The sequence below is a fragment of the Littorina saxatilis genome, linkage group LG11 (assembly GCF_037325665.1).
Source record: "Littorina saxatilis isolate snail1 linkage group LG11, US_GU_Lsax_2.0, whole genome shotgun sequence".
In the NCBI taxonomy this organism is placed as follows: Eukaryota; Metazoa; Mollusca; class Gastropoda; order Littorinimorpha; family Littorinidae; genus Littorina; species Littorina saxatilis.
The window spans coordinates 2,145,309-2,163,233 of NC_090255.1; the positions used below are offsets into that span (position 1 = coordinate 2,145,309).

General features: G+C 43.1%; 1 protein-coding gene across 5 annotated transcripts in view; it reads left to right on the forward strand.

Moving 5' to 3' along the window:
* The window catches only part of LOC138979396 (neuroglian-like), a 76,650-nt gene that overhangs the window by 36,524 nt on the left and 22,201 nt on the right, over window positions 1-17,925 (forward strand). For 2 of the 5 annotated variants that reach the window (XM_070352104.1, XM_070352109.1), the window contains exon 2: window positions 13,503-13,807. In XM_070352104.1, coding sequence (XP_070208205.1) covers window positions 13,735-13,807 — 73 coding nt within the window. In that variant the 5' untranslated portion in view covers window positions 13,503-13,734. Of the gene's footprint in view, window positions 1-5,157; window positions 5,378-5,399; window positions 5,549-13,502; window positions 13,808-17,925 lie in introns of those variants that run through there. The other 3 variants (XM_070352108.1, XM_070352105.1, XM_070352107.1) reach the window with 3 other exon arrangements.

Consider the following 17,925-nt stretch of genomic DNA (forward strand, 5'->3'; position numbering starts at 1 on the left):
CATTCGGTGTGAAGCATGACACTGCAACATGTGTGGATGTGTCATTCGGTGTGAAGCATGACACTGCAACATGTGTGGAAGTGTCATTCGGTGTGAAGCATGACACTGCAACATGTGTGGAGCATTGTCTGTCTTCTCTTCGTTTAGAAATAACAGTACCGATGCAAATCTTCTTTTTTTTAAATATATTTTGTATTTTGTAAACACTGTATCTTTCTTTTTTGACATGTTCGTTCTCAGCTCTGAGGTTGATTTACAATAAGATACAGTTCCCAGGAACAGTCTTCTCAAACCTTTGTAATTTTGGAGAGACAGATTGAGATTGAGAATACCGACTCGTTAAGTTTGTTTGTTCTTGAAAAAATACACCATTTTGATTGGATTGCGCCTTTGGCTGGATGCACAAATAAGTCAACAGAACATTGGCTGTATGTAAAGTACTGAAAGTGTGATTGTGTTTAAATCAAAGATGGCAGACGTTTGCGGAACATTTTGCTAATGTTATTTAAAAACAAAATGCCGTTCGTTTTAGTACTCCCACATGGAGGACGCTTAGCCTACCCTTGTACACCATGTGTCCCTTCACTGTCCCTCCGAGTGGTGAAACTCGGAGTATTCTTGTCCTCCACTGAAAAACTATTCTTGCCCAGGCATGGACCGGCTGCCGGGGTTAACTTGAAGCCTTTCTTTCCGGCTGGAGCGAAGTACGCGCCAAGTGGGATTTCTAGTCAGTCCCTACCTTGATTGCAGGGTTGGATTGGTCTCGGTGACTCAGACCTCCGCACATGTGAAAAGCACAGATTTTTTATATTTTTGGTTTAAGCGTGTTTTTATTATTTTTTTTGTATACGGGAAGAAAAGGCGACTCGGTAAACACATTCCTTCTCTGTCACAAGGTGCAGTGTACTTCTTAAACGAACAGACTTGCAAAGTCTTGCCTTCGTGTGAGTAGGAGGGAGGGCTCGTATAATTTGAATTTGAGCTGTAGACGTTTTTATGACCAATCGAACTTTGCCAGGTAGGTTCGTCCGTCGCGATATAACCTTGAACGGTTGAAAACGACGTTAAACACCAAATAAAGAAAGGTAGGTTCGTACTAAGGGGACATATCGAGAGGAGGGGGGGGGGTGCAAAATCAAATGAGAGAGAGATGTCAAAGTCGATAGGACTTTCCAGGTACCGTGCGTAGAATAGAAAAGATGAAAAGACGCCAGTCTCTCTGCCCAGGGATGTCCACTTTGCCAGATTTCATGGAGGCAGGGATGTCCACTTTGCCAGATATCAGGGAGCGAGAGATGATACCTACACAAAAGCAGGACCAGAGTGTTCATAAGATCAAAGAGAAAACCACGGGCCTACAACAGACAAGGATCCAGCACACCTGCGATCACTGAGAATTTGAGCTGGACAAGATATTTGAGCCAGATGGGAAGTGTCGGCTTGAGCTCTCCGACTCTTACAGAAGTTGGTACAGATTGAAGCGATGTGTAGATAAATGCCGCATAGAGTGTCTGTCGCTCCCAGCATTGACTGGATGTTCTCTTACCTAAACTCCTGTCTTGCTTTTGTAGTTAGAAAAAAAAATCATTTAACCAAACTACTTGGGTCTTTTTGGTTCAAACAGTAATTTATTCAGATTCATTGTTACAAAGCCATGGAGTCTATGATTAATACCGGCACGATTGGCCTAGTGGTAAGGCGTCCGCCCCGTGATCGGGAAGTCGTGGGTTCGAACCCCGGCCGGGTCATACCAAAGACTTTAAAATTGGCAATCTAGTGGCTGCTCCGCCTGGCGTCTGGCTAATGCGTCTGGGGTTAGTGCTAGGACTGGTTGGTCCGGTGTCAGAATAATGTGACTGGGTGAGACATGAAGCCTGTGCTGCGACTTCTGTCTTGTGTGTGGCGCACGTTAAATGTCAAAGCAGCACAGCCCTGATATGGCCCTTGTTGGTCGGCTGGGCGTTAAGCAAACAAACAAACAAACAAACAAACAAACTATGATTGATAAAGGAGCACACCAAAATAAACTTATGAATGTGGTCTGGGTCTTTTTCGCGGGAATGATTCATAATGTCCTTGATACTATTCTCGTAAGTTGTACCGTTTAGATTCTTGTCCTTTCCAGCACTTTCAGGCAATTCGACCTAGTTCTTGCATGGTGGTTGGTAGTCTCGATGCGCCCAAGATTAACTGTCAGATGAGCTGTCTATCATACGTCTTGGCTCCTCAGACACGCTGCCGCGAACACAGAATTCTCATCGACCAGCGTGTGAGATGCTGACTCCCCGACCCCCAGATGCTGAATGTAGTCCTAGCCACTTGCTGAGACACGTACGTTGTGGTACTGGGGCACAATTTCAGACGGGAATATTCCGTAGTTTGTCTTCTTGGCGAGACTTAGGTAATATTGGACCCGACGGTATTACTAATAGGCCTTTTTTCCGTACAATATTTCCATATATTACTAAAGCATGCTACGTTTCGTAGCATGACCAGGGCAGTAGTTTCTTGTGTCCTTTTTTTACCCGCATAATTTTAGTATGAGGCTATTATAGTAATGCTTGTAGCTAGCATCCGAGCAGTATTTTCTCCTTGGCAAACAACAGTCCACAGGCATTACCAATTATAACTTTATTTTCCCTCTTTTATCAAAATATTTTTTTTATTACCAAGGCATTGTTTTGAAGCATTGATTAAACGAAACATGCACGTGTTTAAAAAAAGATGCCTCTCTCTCTCTCTCTCTCTCTCTCTCTCTCTCTCTCTCTCTCTCTCTCTCTCTCTCTCTCTCTCTCTCCAAATCCGATTCCACTGACCCCAAAGCTGGATCGATATCGCTTCACACTCTCATTCCGGCAGTGGCATTGAATTATGATCTCTCTCCAGTCCTCGTTTGTCTTTTGCGGGGGGCGATCCGTACGTTTGGAGAGCGTGAAGACGAGTCATTTATCGTGGCTCATCCTATTAGTGTTCTGTCCGGAGCGTGTTGTTGGTGTTTGTTCCTGCGGTGGGATGGAGTGTGCGAGGCTTTGTTAGAGCATGGATTGTTGTGCTAATGTTGCCTTTGTCAGGCTAACACGCTATTAGTTGGAGTGGGGATGGTGTTAGGTGTTGCTGTCTGCCTGTGCATTATGGGTAATAATAGTATTGATACCAATTCATGGTGGTCGTTGCAATTGTGGTTAGGACGCACAAGGACAGTGCAAGGGACGTCTGTCTGTCTGTCTGTCTGTCTGTCTGTCTCTCTCTCTCTCTCTCTCTCTCTCTCTCTCTCTCTCTCTCTCTCTCTCTCTCTCTCTCTCTCTCACGTCACTTCATTCGCAGGCTGTTACTTTCTTAAATACAACAATCGCGCAAGTCTACCGTAAAGAACGAGTTCTATTGGATTGGCATGTTGTTTCTTTTTCTGCTGCTTCAGTAGACATTCAGACATTCTGCAAAAATAAAAGAATTGGCCGGAAGTAGTTCAATAGCGACCAACTATTGTGGAGATCGTGTGAAAGTAAATACAGCGTTGTGTGCAGTGAATCAAACGGACAAAAACAGTGAACGGTGACGCATCACGAAGGGACGGTCAGACAGGAAAGGGCTTGCGTCTAATAAAATTATCCTACTGCCGGTATCGCTGTCGCTTTGTGAACAATAAAATAACACTTCGCTGGTATGTGTGTCACGTTTTGTTCAGACTGAAGCTCGTCACTTAAATAACACTTCGCTGGTATGTGTGTCACGATTTGTTCAGACTGAAGCTCGTCACTTCACGGAGACGAGCTAGAAATGTAAAGACGTTGAACGTAACTCGAGCAGACTTTAACTACATGAAGGGTTACTTCGCCAGACTCTATACTGTTTTCAAAGGTTCAGCTAGGCGGGTGGGGTTGTAGGGAGCTCGTAATGGAGAGATATATCTTTGTTTTTGTTGACTTCAGTGTAAAGGTAATACGCGACTAACCAGCCAGATATTAATTACTATGCAGAATGTTTGTGTATGGTACTAGTTATAAACGTTTCAAAATATTATAAAAAGACACGACTTCTTAAAATAAATCATTCTGTGAGATGAATAAACCAGAAGTAATAAGAACACTCTCGGTAACAGTGACTCAACCACAGGACTCTGAGACGTTCGCAAGAACCCAGTCCTCTACGGAAGAAGAAGAAGAAGAAGACTCACAATATTGATGGAGTTGCGCATCCTCGCCACCCTCTTAACACCCAACAAAGCTTGAACTCTTGGAGTGTACTACAAACTTTTCATCGCGGACACGCAGCTTAAAGGCTGCCCTTTTCGTAGCGTTCATTAATTAATTCCTATTGTTTACATGTGCCAGTAATGTTATAAAACTGTACCTAAGGGGATATAATAACGATTGGCTGTAGCTTTCGAACACAGAAAACATTTCAGTATTGCAAAGTGGTTTTGATAGTGTCGAATGTAAACAGAACAGTCTCAAAGTGAAAGTGGATGTTTCCCGGAAATTGCGAAGTTAACAAGAATACAGAAAAGCGCGCTTTCCTGCTTAGCACAATATGCTACCGCGCTAATCTGGCGTGTCAATATCACTACGTTTTGCACGTGGAAGGTGAGCGATTTTCTTCACGCGGGGAATGACGAAGCTGTCCTGTCTGTGTTCACGGTCTAAAAATAGCCCAAGTCCTGGAGAACTGTTGCTAAAAATAGCAATACACTTTATAAAGAATTAATCATTTCTCGTAATTGGTAAGGACTTCAAACCTAAAACTTTGCAGGATGCTTAATTTATACATCCCCTCAACGATGGGAAAAGCCCTGGAAGTAATTAAAATTATTAAATAGGACAATGTATCTTGTCTGTTTTACATTTCTAATAAGGGTATGAGCAATTCTCTGACCTCGACATCACGTGAAATAATATTTCCTATCTAGATGTACATATTTATAACTACACTTAATATAAGCTTAGCTTGTTGTGTGGTCACAAATGTCTGTATCGCATATACATGCCACCCTGTATTTCTGTAATAAAATCTTGTTTAAACCAAATAGGACAATGTCAGCCTTTAAGGTGACATTCAAAAGCTCAGACATAAAGAGGCCCCCTTCCTCTTGCAGCGGCCCAGCCACTGTTTAGTCAGACCCAGGTTCCAATGACAGCCAGTAAAAACAGTTATTGAGCGTCAGGCAGCTGCCATGCAGGTAGAATAGAACGGTGAAGCGACGTCGCGGTTGGGGAGTTTTCTAGGTCAGATCGCAGCGGGATTCCACCGCTCTCGCAGGTAAAGTGACACGGTGTTAGCGCAAAATGGATGTGTTTTGCCCGCTTGATTTTCTGGGCCATGCGTGCTGGGGTTTTTCACCTCTGTGGGTGATGTTTATTTTATGAGCTGGACACCGCAGGTACGCATTTGAAACAGGTCATTCTCTCTCTAACACGCAAACAGAACTAACGCACACGTACACGCGCGTTTTCTCCGATGGTCATTTTGGAGGGCTGAGAACATCTTGATGTGTTTGGTCCACGTTATTCTCAACTGGCTGGTTGGTTGAACGGCACTTGCGTTGTTCGAGGTACGGTACGCTTGTTTGAGTGTGTTATTTTAGGTTTGGGTTGTTGGTCGATGTTTTCTTCAGGGTGTTTTTCTGCGTTCTGCTTCACAACGTTAGTTTGTCCTTTGTCTGATTCTAGGTTGTTGACACATTCCTTGCTGTTCGCTCTTTCGTCGCAGGTGCAGACTGATGTGTGTGTGTTTTTGTGTGCTGTGCGTTATTAACATTGCTGATTAGTTTTCTTCAAAAGTGTCTTTAATATGGTTAGGTGGCATGGTTTTCATCTGGCAGTGTTTAAATCCACCTTGTCTGTCTCTGCTTTTCTGTTTGTCTGTTGTATCTGTCTGTCCGTTTTCTTTCGTCTTCTTTCTCATCACCGCTCTCTCTCGTCTCTCTCTCTCTCTCTCTCTCTCTCTCTCTCTCTCTCTCTCTGTCTCTCTCTCTGTCTCTCTCTCTCTGTCTCCCTCTCTGTCTCTCTCTCTGTCTCTCTCTCTCTGTCTCTATCTCTGTCTCTCTCTTTCTCTCTCTTTCTCTCTCTCTGTCTCTGTCTCTCTCTCTGTCTCTCTCTCTGTCTCTCTCTCTGTCTCTGTCTCTCTCTTTCTCTCTCTTTCTCTCTCGCTCTCTCCATCGTTCATACAGGTGCTCCTAAAAGCCAGCGGTCGGGGGATCGAGCCCCTAACTGACCATTGTGACGTCACAGTGACCCCAGGCGACTTGTCGAGCTGTCCAGTGAAATGGATAACTGGTGAAATGTGGGAAGGTCGACCAACCTTGTGGCAACTGGCACTGAAGGAATGTTGTTGATTTCTCGACCAGCGTGTAGTGTGTGGATTCAGTAACTGACACGGGAATTGGACACATGGAAAGTGTGTCGTTTGCTGAGGGGTTCAAGTGTTGAGGTTTGTGCGAGCATACAATTCATCTAGCATTCACCTACCCAGTGAGTACCATATTCGACGTGGAAAAACTACAGAACCGCGTATTTTAACTGTACACAAAAAAAGACTTATTACTTATTATGTAATATTATTTTATTCAAGTACCAGATTTCCAAACAAACCGCTCAGACTGCCGTCCTTTATTTGACTACATCTTAGTCTATTTTAGTTCTCATTCCATGCTGTCTGCCAGTATCCCTCCCGTTCTTTTTCTCTCACACACACACACACACACTCACACACACACGGGGGGGGGGGGGGGGGATGTTGATCGAAGGCGAACGGTTGTGGCGGCCAATTTGGCAAAAAGAATGATTAGATCAATCAATCCGACCACTCGGTCGCCGTAATGGCCGGCCCCTGCGTGCTTCCACTAGTCCGGGAATTGAAGTGACCCCTTTTTTTGTTCACGTGTGTGTGTGTGAGAGAGAGACAGACAGAGACAGAGAGATAGAGAAAGACAGAGAGATAGAGAAAGACAGAGAGAGTGCGAGTGTCTGTGTGTTTGTGTGTGAAAGAGAAAGAGAGAGATAGAGAGACTGTATGTGAGAGGGAGAGCTAGATAGAGAGAGTTCTTCTAAGTCAGAAGATTAAAAACCTTAGAACAAAAGTTATGTGTCTCTATTGTTCAGTTTCTCTCACTCCCTTGTTAGTTGAGGATCAAAGTCAACGACCAAACGAAAAGCGTCTTTCACGGGCGTTGCCTTTTGACAAAACTGTGTTGTGTGTGGCTTTCAAAACGTTGGCACAGAAATTATAAAAGCCAACAGGCCCATTGGGAGGGAATGCTCTAACTGCTGTGCAAATATGTAACGTGGGGAGGTGGCTGCTTTGCTTTCCAGGGGCAAGGACAGTATCGCAAAATCAGCGAAAGTTAAAAAAATTAAACAAAGTTTTGATTTTGTAATTGCAATAAGAAAAGGCCAGACAAACATGCATCAACAGCTACAACATCAATCAGAAATGTTCATTCAAAACTTCTTTCGGCTCAAGACCGAGCCTTGAGAGAGAGAGAGAGAGAGAGAGACAGAGAGAGAGAGAGAGAGAGAGAGAGAGAGAGAGAGAGAGAGAGAGAGACAGAGAGAGAGAGACAGAGAGAGAGACAGAGAGAGAGAGAGGTGCGTCAATTATCTTGCACATCCGAATAATTAACACCACTATGAATACGTTATTTATATTAATGGCAGCATTCTTGTGTGACGCGTTGGGATTCTAACCTAGCTTCCTGTGTACGACGAGAGATGTAGTGTGTACAGTTCAACAAGCAAAAATGAAACTCAGGAACAAATATAACCTATACCGGTACTGCGCCAACCTTTCAACCGCTGTGGGGGATTTTTGTTGCAATTTCTCTTGTATTCCGTGTACCACACGAGATATCCGCCTGACCTAGATTGAGGGCTAGTTCGTTCTGCGCAAAATATTTTTTCTGGGAAATGGTTTTAGATTTACGGGGTACTGAAGTGTGTCACTTCGCGGGAAACAGGACATGCATGTGCCTAACTATCAATGAAGAAGTGTGTTTTTCCAAACTCTGAGATGTGATCTTGCAAATGTGTATGTGTCATATTTTGTAGAAAATATCCTCAGATTTTCGAACGGATTTGTGAAAGAATAATAATTTTATGTATGATTTTCTTTAGTTGTTGATTTAGTTTTGTCGGTCCTTCCTTTCGTTCTGTATGTTTTTGACTTTTTCTTCATTTCCTTCTTTCTTTATTTCATTCATTCATTCTTTTCTTCTTTCTTTCTTTCTTTCTTTTATTCATTCATTCATTCGTTCGTTCGTTCGTTCGTCCTTCCTTCCTTCCTTCCTTCCTTCCTTTCCTTCCTTCCTTCCTTCCTTCCTTCCTTCTTTCCTTCCTTCCTTCCTTCCTTCCTTCCTTCCTTCCTTCCTTTCTTTCTTCCTTCCTTCCTTCCTTCCTTCCTTCCTTCCTATCTTTCTTTCTTTCAATGTGTGAGTTGAATGACTACAGCTGTATTATAATCGCGTCATACAGTAAAGAGAGCAAGGCTTGTGACTCGCCAGTAGCCCTTACTCTCAGATAGCACACACAACATAGTGTGTACAAACAGCCTCGAGGTGTAAAGGCTCAGACCCGCTAACACTTTGTTCAGCTTTTTTAAAACACAGGGACAACATAGGTGGCATTCCTGCCTAAGAACAGAACACCTTTCCCGGGTTTGTCCAGTCACTAGTTCAATAAAACCACTATTTTAAAACCTCCAACAAGGTGAGAAAGTCAGGTCTGGCAAAGGGAAGGGGTCTCAAAATGGAGGTAAATTTACAGAGGTTGTGAATAGAAAAACTTAGGAAACAAGGTCTTAGGCTGAGCAAGTCTTAATTCGGGGTCTTAAGAGGCGTACCACTGTGGTCCAACAAGCAATTACCTGCATGCGGGTTTTAAGTCCCGTCGCCTGAGGCAAGTTTTGTGGTTGACTGCTTTTGTTTTCTTAGTTGGTTGAAGTGTGTGTGGTTGTTACACACAATTGCAGCGCGTGCTTGGCTGTCCAAGTAGAAACGAGTTGGTCCGCGTTGCTACAATGTGGGAGGGGGTAATCGGCTTCGGTCCTGTTTTCGGTTTTGAAAATAAGTAGCTCCCCGTGGGTTTTTCTCGTGCTGTTTTGTATTAGTCTTGTCCTGCGCTAGTGCTTGGGCCGTGTGTGTGTGTGTGTGATCGTTCGTGCGTGTTCCATAAAAGGTTACGAGGAGCGAGGCGATGCAGACGGAATCAGAAATGACTCCGGATACAGATATAATATTTATATCCCACATCAGGAAACCGCTTTCATCAAAGTTCCGACCACTCGGTGATTTCTGGCCTGACGGCAGTCACCCGTTGCACAATTGCTGCAAATGGCATCCACATTTCATTGGGTGCCTGGCTTCGATCCCACTCCACAGAATCGACCCCACACATACCATACCTGTCAACGACACAACGACACTGCGCGGTTAAATACAGAGGAACCTCTCTTCATTACATGTAAGACTCCCTCGACATGCCTGAAAGTGGCGAGTTTCGGAGTATTCTACTCGCCAACATGTTACTGGCGAGTAGAAATGTTCATCTACTCGCCAAATGCGAGTACAGTTGCTGAAACAAATTGTTGGTTTGGCTAGTAAAGTTTGCTCTCTGGCACAAGCCAAAGGCGAGTACACCATTTGTTGGACTTTCTGGGCTCATCGACTGTAGGACCTCGCCTTCTCTTGGTGGTGTTATCAAGTTAGCTGTATCATACACTCCCTCCCTCGGCGACATTTCTCATATAGTCCTAAAACAAAGGTACAGTGCAGTCGAACTTTCCTGGGCGACCTCCTCTCGACAACGGACACCTGCCCACAGCGACCAGCCCAAAGGATCCCTGTTCAGGTTTTTTCCCTTTCTTCATAACCTATTTTGCATAGCGACCACCTGTCTGCGACGACCACATCTGGTCGGTCCCATTGGTGGTCGTTACAGTCAGGTTCCACTGTATCGCTGCGGTAGAGGTCTAAGTCACATGGCCCCCGATTGCATTCTGGTGTTTTACCGCAACACGGCGATTTACGTGTGTAGGGGTTCGGGAGTCTTTTTCCGACCGAGAGAGCAGAATCGTGCGGAAATAACTTGTGTGAGAATGTTGATGACGGCAATTATCTTGTGGGTCTTCCAGTCTGTGGAAAGGTCACGCACGGTCAGGGTGCTGGCGAGATCAAAAACTGCTTTTTGGACAGTTATTGATCGCTGTAAAATTGCTGTGTGATCTATGAATTATTTGTTATTTGTTATCGCGCATGAAAGATGTGGAAAGGTCATATTTAAGTCGTAAAATTTTCACAACACAAAATGGAACAGGTAGATTGTCATACCTGTCTAGATAGGTACAGACACGTTGCTTTTGCATTCGCGCCTTCTACTGTGTGGGTGTTTCTTTACTGAGGCTGTGATATGCACCAAGTATTGTGTTGTCGTTTCTGTTTAAGCCTCGACATGTTAATCCTAACACGAACACTGCAGCCTACAGTTTGAATAGCTACTCAAGTCCACAAATTAACCTCTCCGGGACACACACAATGTGTACTGCTGTTCAAAATGATCGAGCTGAATAATTCACGCAGTGTTCTGTTAATATTCAGACAGTTGCCTACCAGGGTAGACACAACGCAACTGTCGTCTTATAATGACCGTGTCGTCTGGCACATGTTGTGCGACGCTCCAATCGAGTTTCTCGTCTCAATTTCACTCACAAGCAATTAACACTCGTTCATTGGAACAAAGGAACACGTGTGTGCATAATTAACAGGGTGTCATGCAGGGTCACAAGGTTGTCTACGGGCTTGCATGTCACAGCCGGCTGCCGCCACGCATGCGCGAGATGGATTATGTCGTAATTGTCGTCTGCTTCGTCTACACCTGTGTGGGCTAATTTTGTTCTCGGTAAATTGAGTGAAACTGGGCGTAATGCTTGTTATTACATCTAGATTGAATGCGTTATTTAATCGCGGTTTTAGAGAACTAATTATTTTTATAAAAACTGTGGTTTTGGAGCGCGGTTATCATGGGCAGCGACGTTTGAAATATTAAAATTGAGTGGCACTGCACTGCTGATGACAAAATCGATTGAGACTTTGCAAATTAAACTGCTAAGTCAGTGGCTTCTAACCAGTGCTGCTCGTAGAATGTGCCTGACGTTTTTGTATTTCTTTATCTTGAGTTTCGTTGAAGTAAAATCAGAAGAAAAGGTTGACAATATCAGGGATTGGTTCTTGAGGAGCCAATCGGCAGTTTTAATCAAGCTCGCACTGGGAGACAGAAGTCTTGACGACCGGCAGTTTGCGATCGATAGCATTTCTAATAACATGCACTCGACCAAGCCTCGAAATTCGATGGAGAGTCATGCATTTCTTTGATTCCATTGGTACTCTTGTATTCCCTGTCCTCGTCTCTATAATTCCTGTAGCAGTGTTCACACGACGAGTCAGGGCCAGTGGTAGTAGCAGCCTACTGTCAGCTCGAGCACCAATCACTCGTCTCGTTGACATTAGGGGAGCTAATCAAACTATGGGCTCTCCATATTTCTGGCGTTGAGGGATTTGCCTGTTGTGGGCCAAGGGCTCAGGAACAGTTTGTATTCAGTCAGCTTTCTGTCTGGCGATGTACAATTATGAGAAACTGTATCTTCCGATCTTGTGATGTGGTAACACAGACAGGAATCGTTGACTAAAGTAAGCCCACTGGTGTCTCTTTTTGCATTGAATTCTTCGCGAGTTGCACATTGTAAAAAAGGAAATACGTTATTCCGAACAGTATCTATTTAACTCCTCTCCTCAATGCCTGTTTGCTGTTGCTGCTGCTGTTGTGTTAAATCGTGGTTTTTTTGCCACATGGAGTGACTAGACAAAATTAAATCCCAGCCTGCTTGTAACCCCTGCTTTGCACTGTCTGCCCCGTAGTTGGTGGAATACGATTTATGGACACACACGAGGCGAAGGCAACAGCAGTCATGTCATTGATGCCTGCAGGGGCCTCGCTCTCTCATTGATGCCTGCAGGGGCCTCGCTCTCTCATTGATGCCTGCAGGGGCCTCGCTCTCTCATTGATGCCTGCAGGGGCCTCGCTCTGTCATTGATGCTTGCAGGGGCCTCGCTCTCTCATTGATGCCTGCAGGGGCCTCGCTCTCTCATTGATGCCTGCAGGGGCCTCGCTCTCTCATTAATGCCTGCAGGGGCCTCGCTCTCTCATTGATGCCGCGGGGCCAGGAAGAGGCTCTGAGAAACAGTTGACATTCCAAAAAAATAGGATGAAGTTCGACACTCGTGTTTGTCACTTCAGCGGATATATTATTTGCTGCTAGTGGAAGTTGGGTGTATCCTACTGAAAATATGTCCTGTAGTTTATAAGACTGGCTGTTATAGTTGAGCGGAAACAACAAAGCAAAGCAACTAACCGCCGAGCGACTAAGCCGCCGTCCGTGGGAGGGTGGGGGGGGGGGGGGGGGTGGGGGGGGGGGGTAGTTTTTTTTTTGTTTTGTTTTACTTCATTAGGTCAAGAGTTCTGCGCTCTTTCTTACAAAGTCATGTTCGTTTTGTACATAATTCCTGCGAACCGAGACGCGTAATTTGTTCACTTCGGGCACAGACATAATGCAGTTTGTTCTCTTGGGGCGATAAGTCTTATTTTGTTGTTCATTCTTCGATACACTGGTGCAAAGGTATCCGCAGAAATGCATTGTTTAAAAGAGACATCACTACTCAGTGTCATCTGGCTACGCTCCTCCTTGTTTTTCTTGGCGTGAAAAAGCAGAGTTCATTGTCGCCACGGACGGTCCGGCAGTGGGGGGCAGGCGGTCTATGGAAAAGGGGAGACGGAAAGCGAGGCAGCACCATTAGCAAACAAGGTCAAGGGTCAGCCGTGTTTGTGCTACACTGGAATCAAAAGGTCAACCCAGCGAATCGCTCTGACATGCAAATGTCACATCATTTATATGGGGACGGTCTTTTGGCCCTCAACTAAGCCTCGGTACATGTGGTAATCCGATAAGTGCGACTCGACATGATGCCTGTTGGGATAAAACAATGATGTTTGATACACTGATTGTACTAGCTGGACTTTTAGTCACATCGCTGTGCGCACCCCCCCCCCGCACAGCTTTCGTCTCGAGAGAATGAATGATGGTGTGTGGCATGGCTTTATTAAAGGCTGTGTTGTTCAGTGAGTGTTCGTACATTTTTGTAAGCAGGAATTATGATTTTTTTAAATCTTGAGTTCGATGATTTCAAAAGAAGTCAATTGTGCTTCTTTTCTTATTAAAACTGCAGGGACCATAAGGTGTAATCCTTCACAGTGTGTGCGTGTGTTTTAGACAGAGTGACTGAGACGGAGAGAGAGAAATAGGGCACTCTGAAACGCTGAAAACTAAGCCAATTGTATAGACTGACAGATTTGTTTGTATCATTTATGGTCCCCCCAAAATTGGTCTGTCGAGATTTGTGCGTGTAATGTTCTGTGCGAGAGTAGCACCGCTAACGATTTTCTTGGCTTGTGTCATTGCAGAGTGAGGCATTGAGCAAAGACATCCAGCGAAAAAGGAAGGAGCTACAATTGTGAGGCTTGACCGAGGGCGCACCCTGCATCTCTACACAGCAGTTTCTGGGGTTGTAGTTGGCGCTGCCGCTACAAGACTGATCCATTGCCTGCATCGCTACACAGCAGTTTCTAGGGTTGCAGTTGGCGCTGCCGCTACAAGACTGATCCATTGCCTGCACGACACACAGGCAGAGAAGACATGGCGGGAGGGACACGCCTGGCATCAATACTGCTCCTCTCTGTCTTCCTCTTTGTTCGGGCTCAGGACGACAGTGAGTTTCTTTTTTGTTCCTCCTGTGTATGAGAGAGAGAGAGAGAGAGAGAGAGAGAGAGAGAGAGAGAGAGAGAGAGAGAGAGAGAGAGAGAGAGAGAGAGAGAGAGAGAGAGAGAGAGAGAGAGAGAGAGAGAGAGAGAGAGTGTGTGTATGTGTGAATGAGAGAGAGAGAGAGAGAGAGAGAGTGTGTGTGTGAATGAGAGAGAGTGTGAATGTTGAGGAATGCATGCTCAAAATGATGCTTCATATCAGGTTGAGTATGATGATTTCTCTAAAGCTTACCTTGCCTGTGACTGCTCTGAACATCATGAAAGTTTGCTTCTTTACTGTGTTTGAGCCTAGCTATAGCTCTGCTGTTTGCAGTGACCTCTTTCTCTTCTTATCTGATAATGTGTGTGTTTTTTAAAGAGGGGTTGATACCAACATCAGATAAGAGATACTTCCTCATTGTGTGTAGTTATTCTTTTCAAAAATAAGTATCTGTTACACTTTTTGTGACAAATTTGCATGGTATTATTTTTCTCAATTTTAATGCTTTCATTAGAACTAAAGTCTTGAATTTTTCATCTGCCAAGGCTACAATTTCTTATCATGTAGAAAAAAGGCGAGACTACAGCTTGGCTGTGTCGTTTGCTGTTGGGTTTTACCATCTGAGGCTTTATAATGTCTTTGAACAAAATTGAATATATCTGCAAACTTCTATTTGGCTTAAACATAAGTTTATTTTAACAAAGGTTACAATCATGACATGTATACAAAGTTCACAGAAACAGCAACAAGCTAGAAGCTTATAGTGGTGTTCCTGCATGACAGTACAACATAAGGCGGTAACGGCTGAAAAATGTGTCTCAATAAACCAAATCTATTAATAACGTGATGAACGTTGCATAATGATTATAAAGAAAGACAGTAAAGGAAGGAAGGAGGGAAAGAAGATGAATAAAAGAAGAGGGATGGGTAGGAGATGTGCAGAAATTAAAGTTGTTGTCCGGCTTGTAGAGAATTTATTCTGATTTACCCAAAGCAGCCTGAACGTTCAATGAACGAGTGTACACACACACACACACACACACACACTCCCCCCCCTCTCTCTCTCTCTCTCTCTCTCTCTCTCTCCTCTCTCTCTCTCTCTCTCCCCATCCCTCTCTCTCTCTCATTTATTTCTGTGCCAAAATGTATGCACAGTTTTATTTTGTCATTTGCAGTGATGTATTTGATGAAAGTCAAATTGGTAGCAGGGGTATTTAAGCTGTAATCAAGAAACATTTAACTTGTTGTTTTGTTCCTTTATCCTTTAACATATTGCTGCAGGTGTGGTTTTATTTATTCCGTTGAAATTTAGTTTGATTGTTTGTTCATATTTATGCATATATATCCACAAGTGGTGTCTGTATACTTATTAAGATTTTAATTTTTGTTTTGCTAACGTCCATACGTTTTTGATTCCTGGTTGATTTTTGTGTTTGTTTAGCTTAAGTTGGGATTTGTATTAAATGGTGTTTTTTCCTTCTGTCCTGTGTGTTTAATTCTGAACAGGTACCGGTGAGTGACATTTTGATGGCCGTTTAATTCCCCTCTGGTGTTGTTGGAACAATTGTGTTTGCTATGACTGACTTTGCATGTGTTTTTGTTTTTCCTTTTTTTTTGCACAATTTTCAATCAAAGAAAGTGAGTGTTATTTTGTAAACCCTTAACTACTAATATGTATTTTACAGTTTTATTTGAATAACATTTTTCCTCATTAAACTTAATAGACAATTTTACTGTTCTGTTATAACTTCAGCTGTTTAATAGCATGTTCCCTCCTTTTTATGTAGTGGTGAGTGTGTTGTTGATTGTAGTACATGTAGTCAGTCTGGGTATCTTTGTTGTTCATGTAGTAGTCATGTAGTCAGTCTCGGTATCTTTGTTCATGTAGTATATGTAGTCTGTCTCGCTATCTTTGTTGTTCCTGTCGTACATGTAGTCTTTGTCTGGGTATCTTTGTTGTTCCTGTCGTACATGTAGTCTGTCTCGGTATCTTTGTTGTCAGGCATGGTACTCTTCCGCCAATCGGCGGAAATCCGCCGAAAAAAGAAAAAAAAAAAATACAAATAAAAAATCTGCTCATTGACTTGAGATTATTATTTTTTCTTACTCAAGCCTTGTTATCTTTCACTTATATCCCTCTCAGCTTCAAGGAGAGGGCACTAAACACATTTGAATTAGTAACAAGTCGCGTAAGGCGAAAATATAATATTTAGTCAAGTAGCTGTCGAACTCACAGAATGAAACTGAACGCAATGCCATTTTTCAGCAAGACCGTATACTCGTAGCATCGTCAGTCCACCGCTCATGGCAAAGGCAGTGAAATTGACAAGAAGAGCGGGGTAGTAGTTGCGCTAAGAAGGATAGCACGCTTTTCTGTACCTCTCTTTGTTTTAACTTTCTGAGCGTGTTTTTAATCCAAACATATCATATCTATATGTTTTTGGAATCAGGAACCGACAAGGAATAAGATGAAAGTGTTTTTAAATTGATTTCGACAATTTAATTTTGATAATAATTTTTATATATTTAATTTTCAGAGCTTGTTTTTAATCCGAATATAACATATTTATATGTTTTTGGAATCAGCAAATGATGGAGAATAAGATAAACGTAAATTTGGATCGTTTTGTAAATTTTTATTTTTTTTTACAATTTTCAGATTTTTAATGACCATAGCCATTAATTAATGTTTAAGCCAACAAGCTGAAATGCAATACCGAAGTCCGGGCTTCGTCGAACATTACCTGACCAAAATGTCAACCAATTTGGTTGAAAAATGAGGGCGTGACAGTGCCGCCTCAACTTTCACGAAAAGCCGGATATGACGTCATCAAAGACATTTATCCAAAAAATGAAAAAAAACGTTCGGGGCTTTCATACCCAGGAACTCTCATGTAAAATTTCATAAAGATCGGTCCAGTAGTTTTGTCTGAATCGCTCTACACACACACACACACACAGACACACACACACACACACACACACGCACATACACCATGACCCTCGTTTCGATTCCCCCTCGATGTTAAAATATTTAGTCAAAACTTGACTAAATATAAAAAGTCGTCAGCTTCAGGGGGCGTTGCCCCCTTCCCCCCACAAGGGGCGCTGCCCCTTCACCCTGCCAGGGGGCCTGAGCGGCCCCCTGGACCCCCGGCTTTATTTCAGCTGAAATTGCCATTCCTTCAGTACCATGCCTGGTTGTTCATTTTTTATCCACAGTTTTTATTTTGAAGCTAACAAGTTTTACTAATTCTGAATTACCCCTACTGTCTTTATTTTTTAATGTTGTAAAATTCTTTAAACCTGTAGTATTGAAGAAACGGGTGGATGTGTAGTTCGAGTAGGTACAGCACAGCAGTAGTGGAGTGGGGATTCCAATGTGTGTGTGATCATGATATCCCTGATAAAATGCCTGAAGCAAATACAGGCAGGCTCTCTTGTCTTTTATTCATGTAAAAGTCCTGGAACAATTTTGGCTGATGCATCTTTTTCAAAATATTTATCTTAAAAGAGAAATTTCTCTTTCCAGGTAAAATCATTTCTCAAAGTAATAAGAGTTAAAAGAATACAACCCAAGCATTTTTATGCAGCAATGGAGAATGGTATTTTTTTGTGGCAGTAAATTTACTACAATCATATTTCAAACAAACAGGAACAAATAGGTCATTCTGTGAGGTGCACCACTTTTCAGTCCTTTTGAGTTGGGTTGCTGGTTTTTCCAGTTCTTTGGGTTTGATTTTGGATGTTGTGAATATTAAAGCAGAGAGAGCGTGTGTGTGTGTGTGTGTGTGTGTGTGTGTGTGTGTGTGTGTGTGTTTGCTCAGATGGATCAGACTATCCTTGTGTAGTTTGTGTTGTGACCTCTTTGTCTTTGTGTAGCTAGCATTGGATCTATTTGGCTGGCAGCAGTTGGGTTGGTCAGAGTATAGTCATAAGAACATTTTGTGTAGCTAGCATTGGATATATTTGGCTGGCAGCAGTTGGGTTGGTCAGAGTAGTCATAGCAACATTTTGTGAAAATTTGATGAAAAGCTGAGACTCTAAATGAAGTCAGATTTGTGTCTGTGCTGAGGTGGGACATAT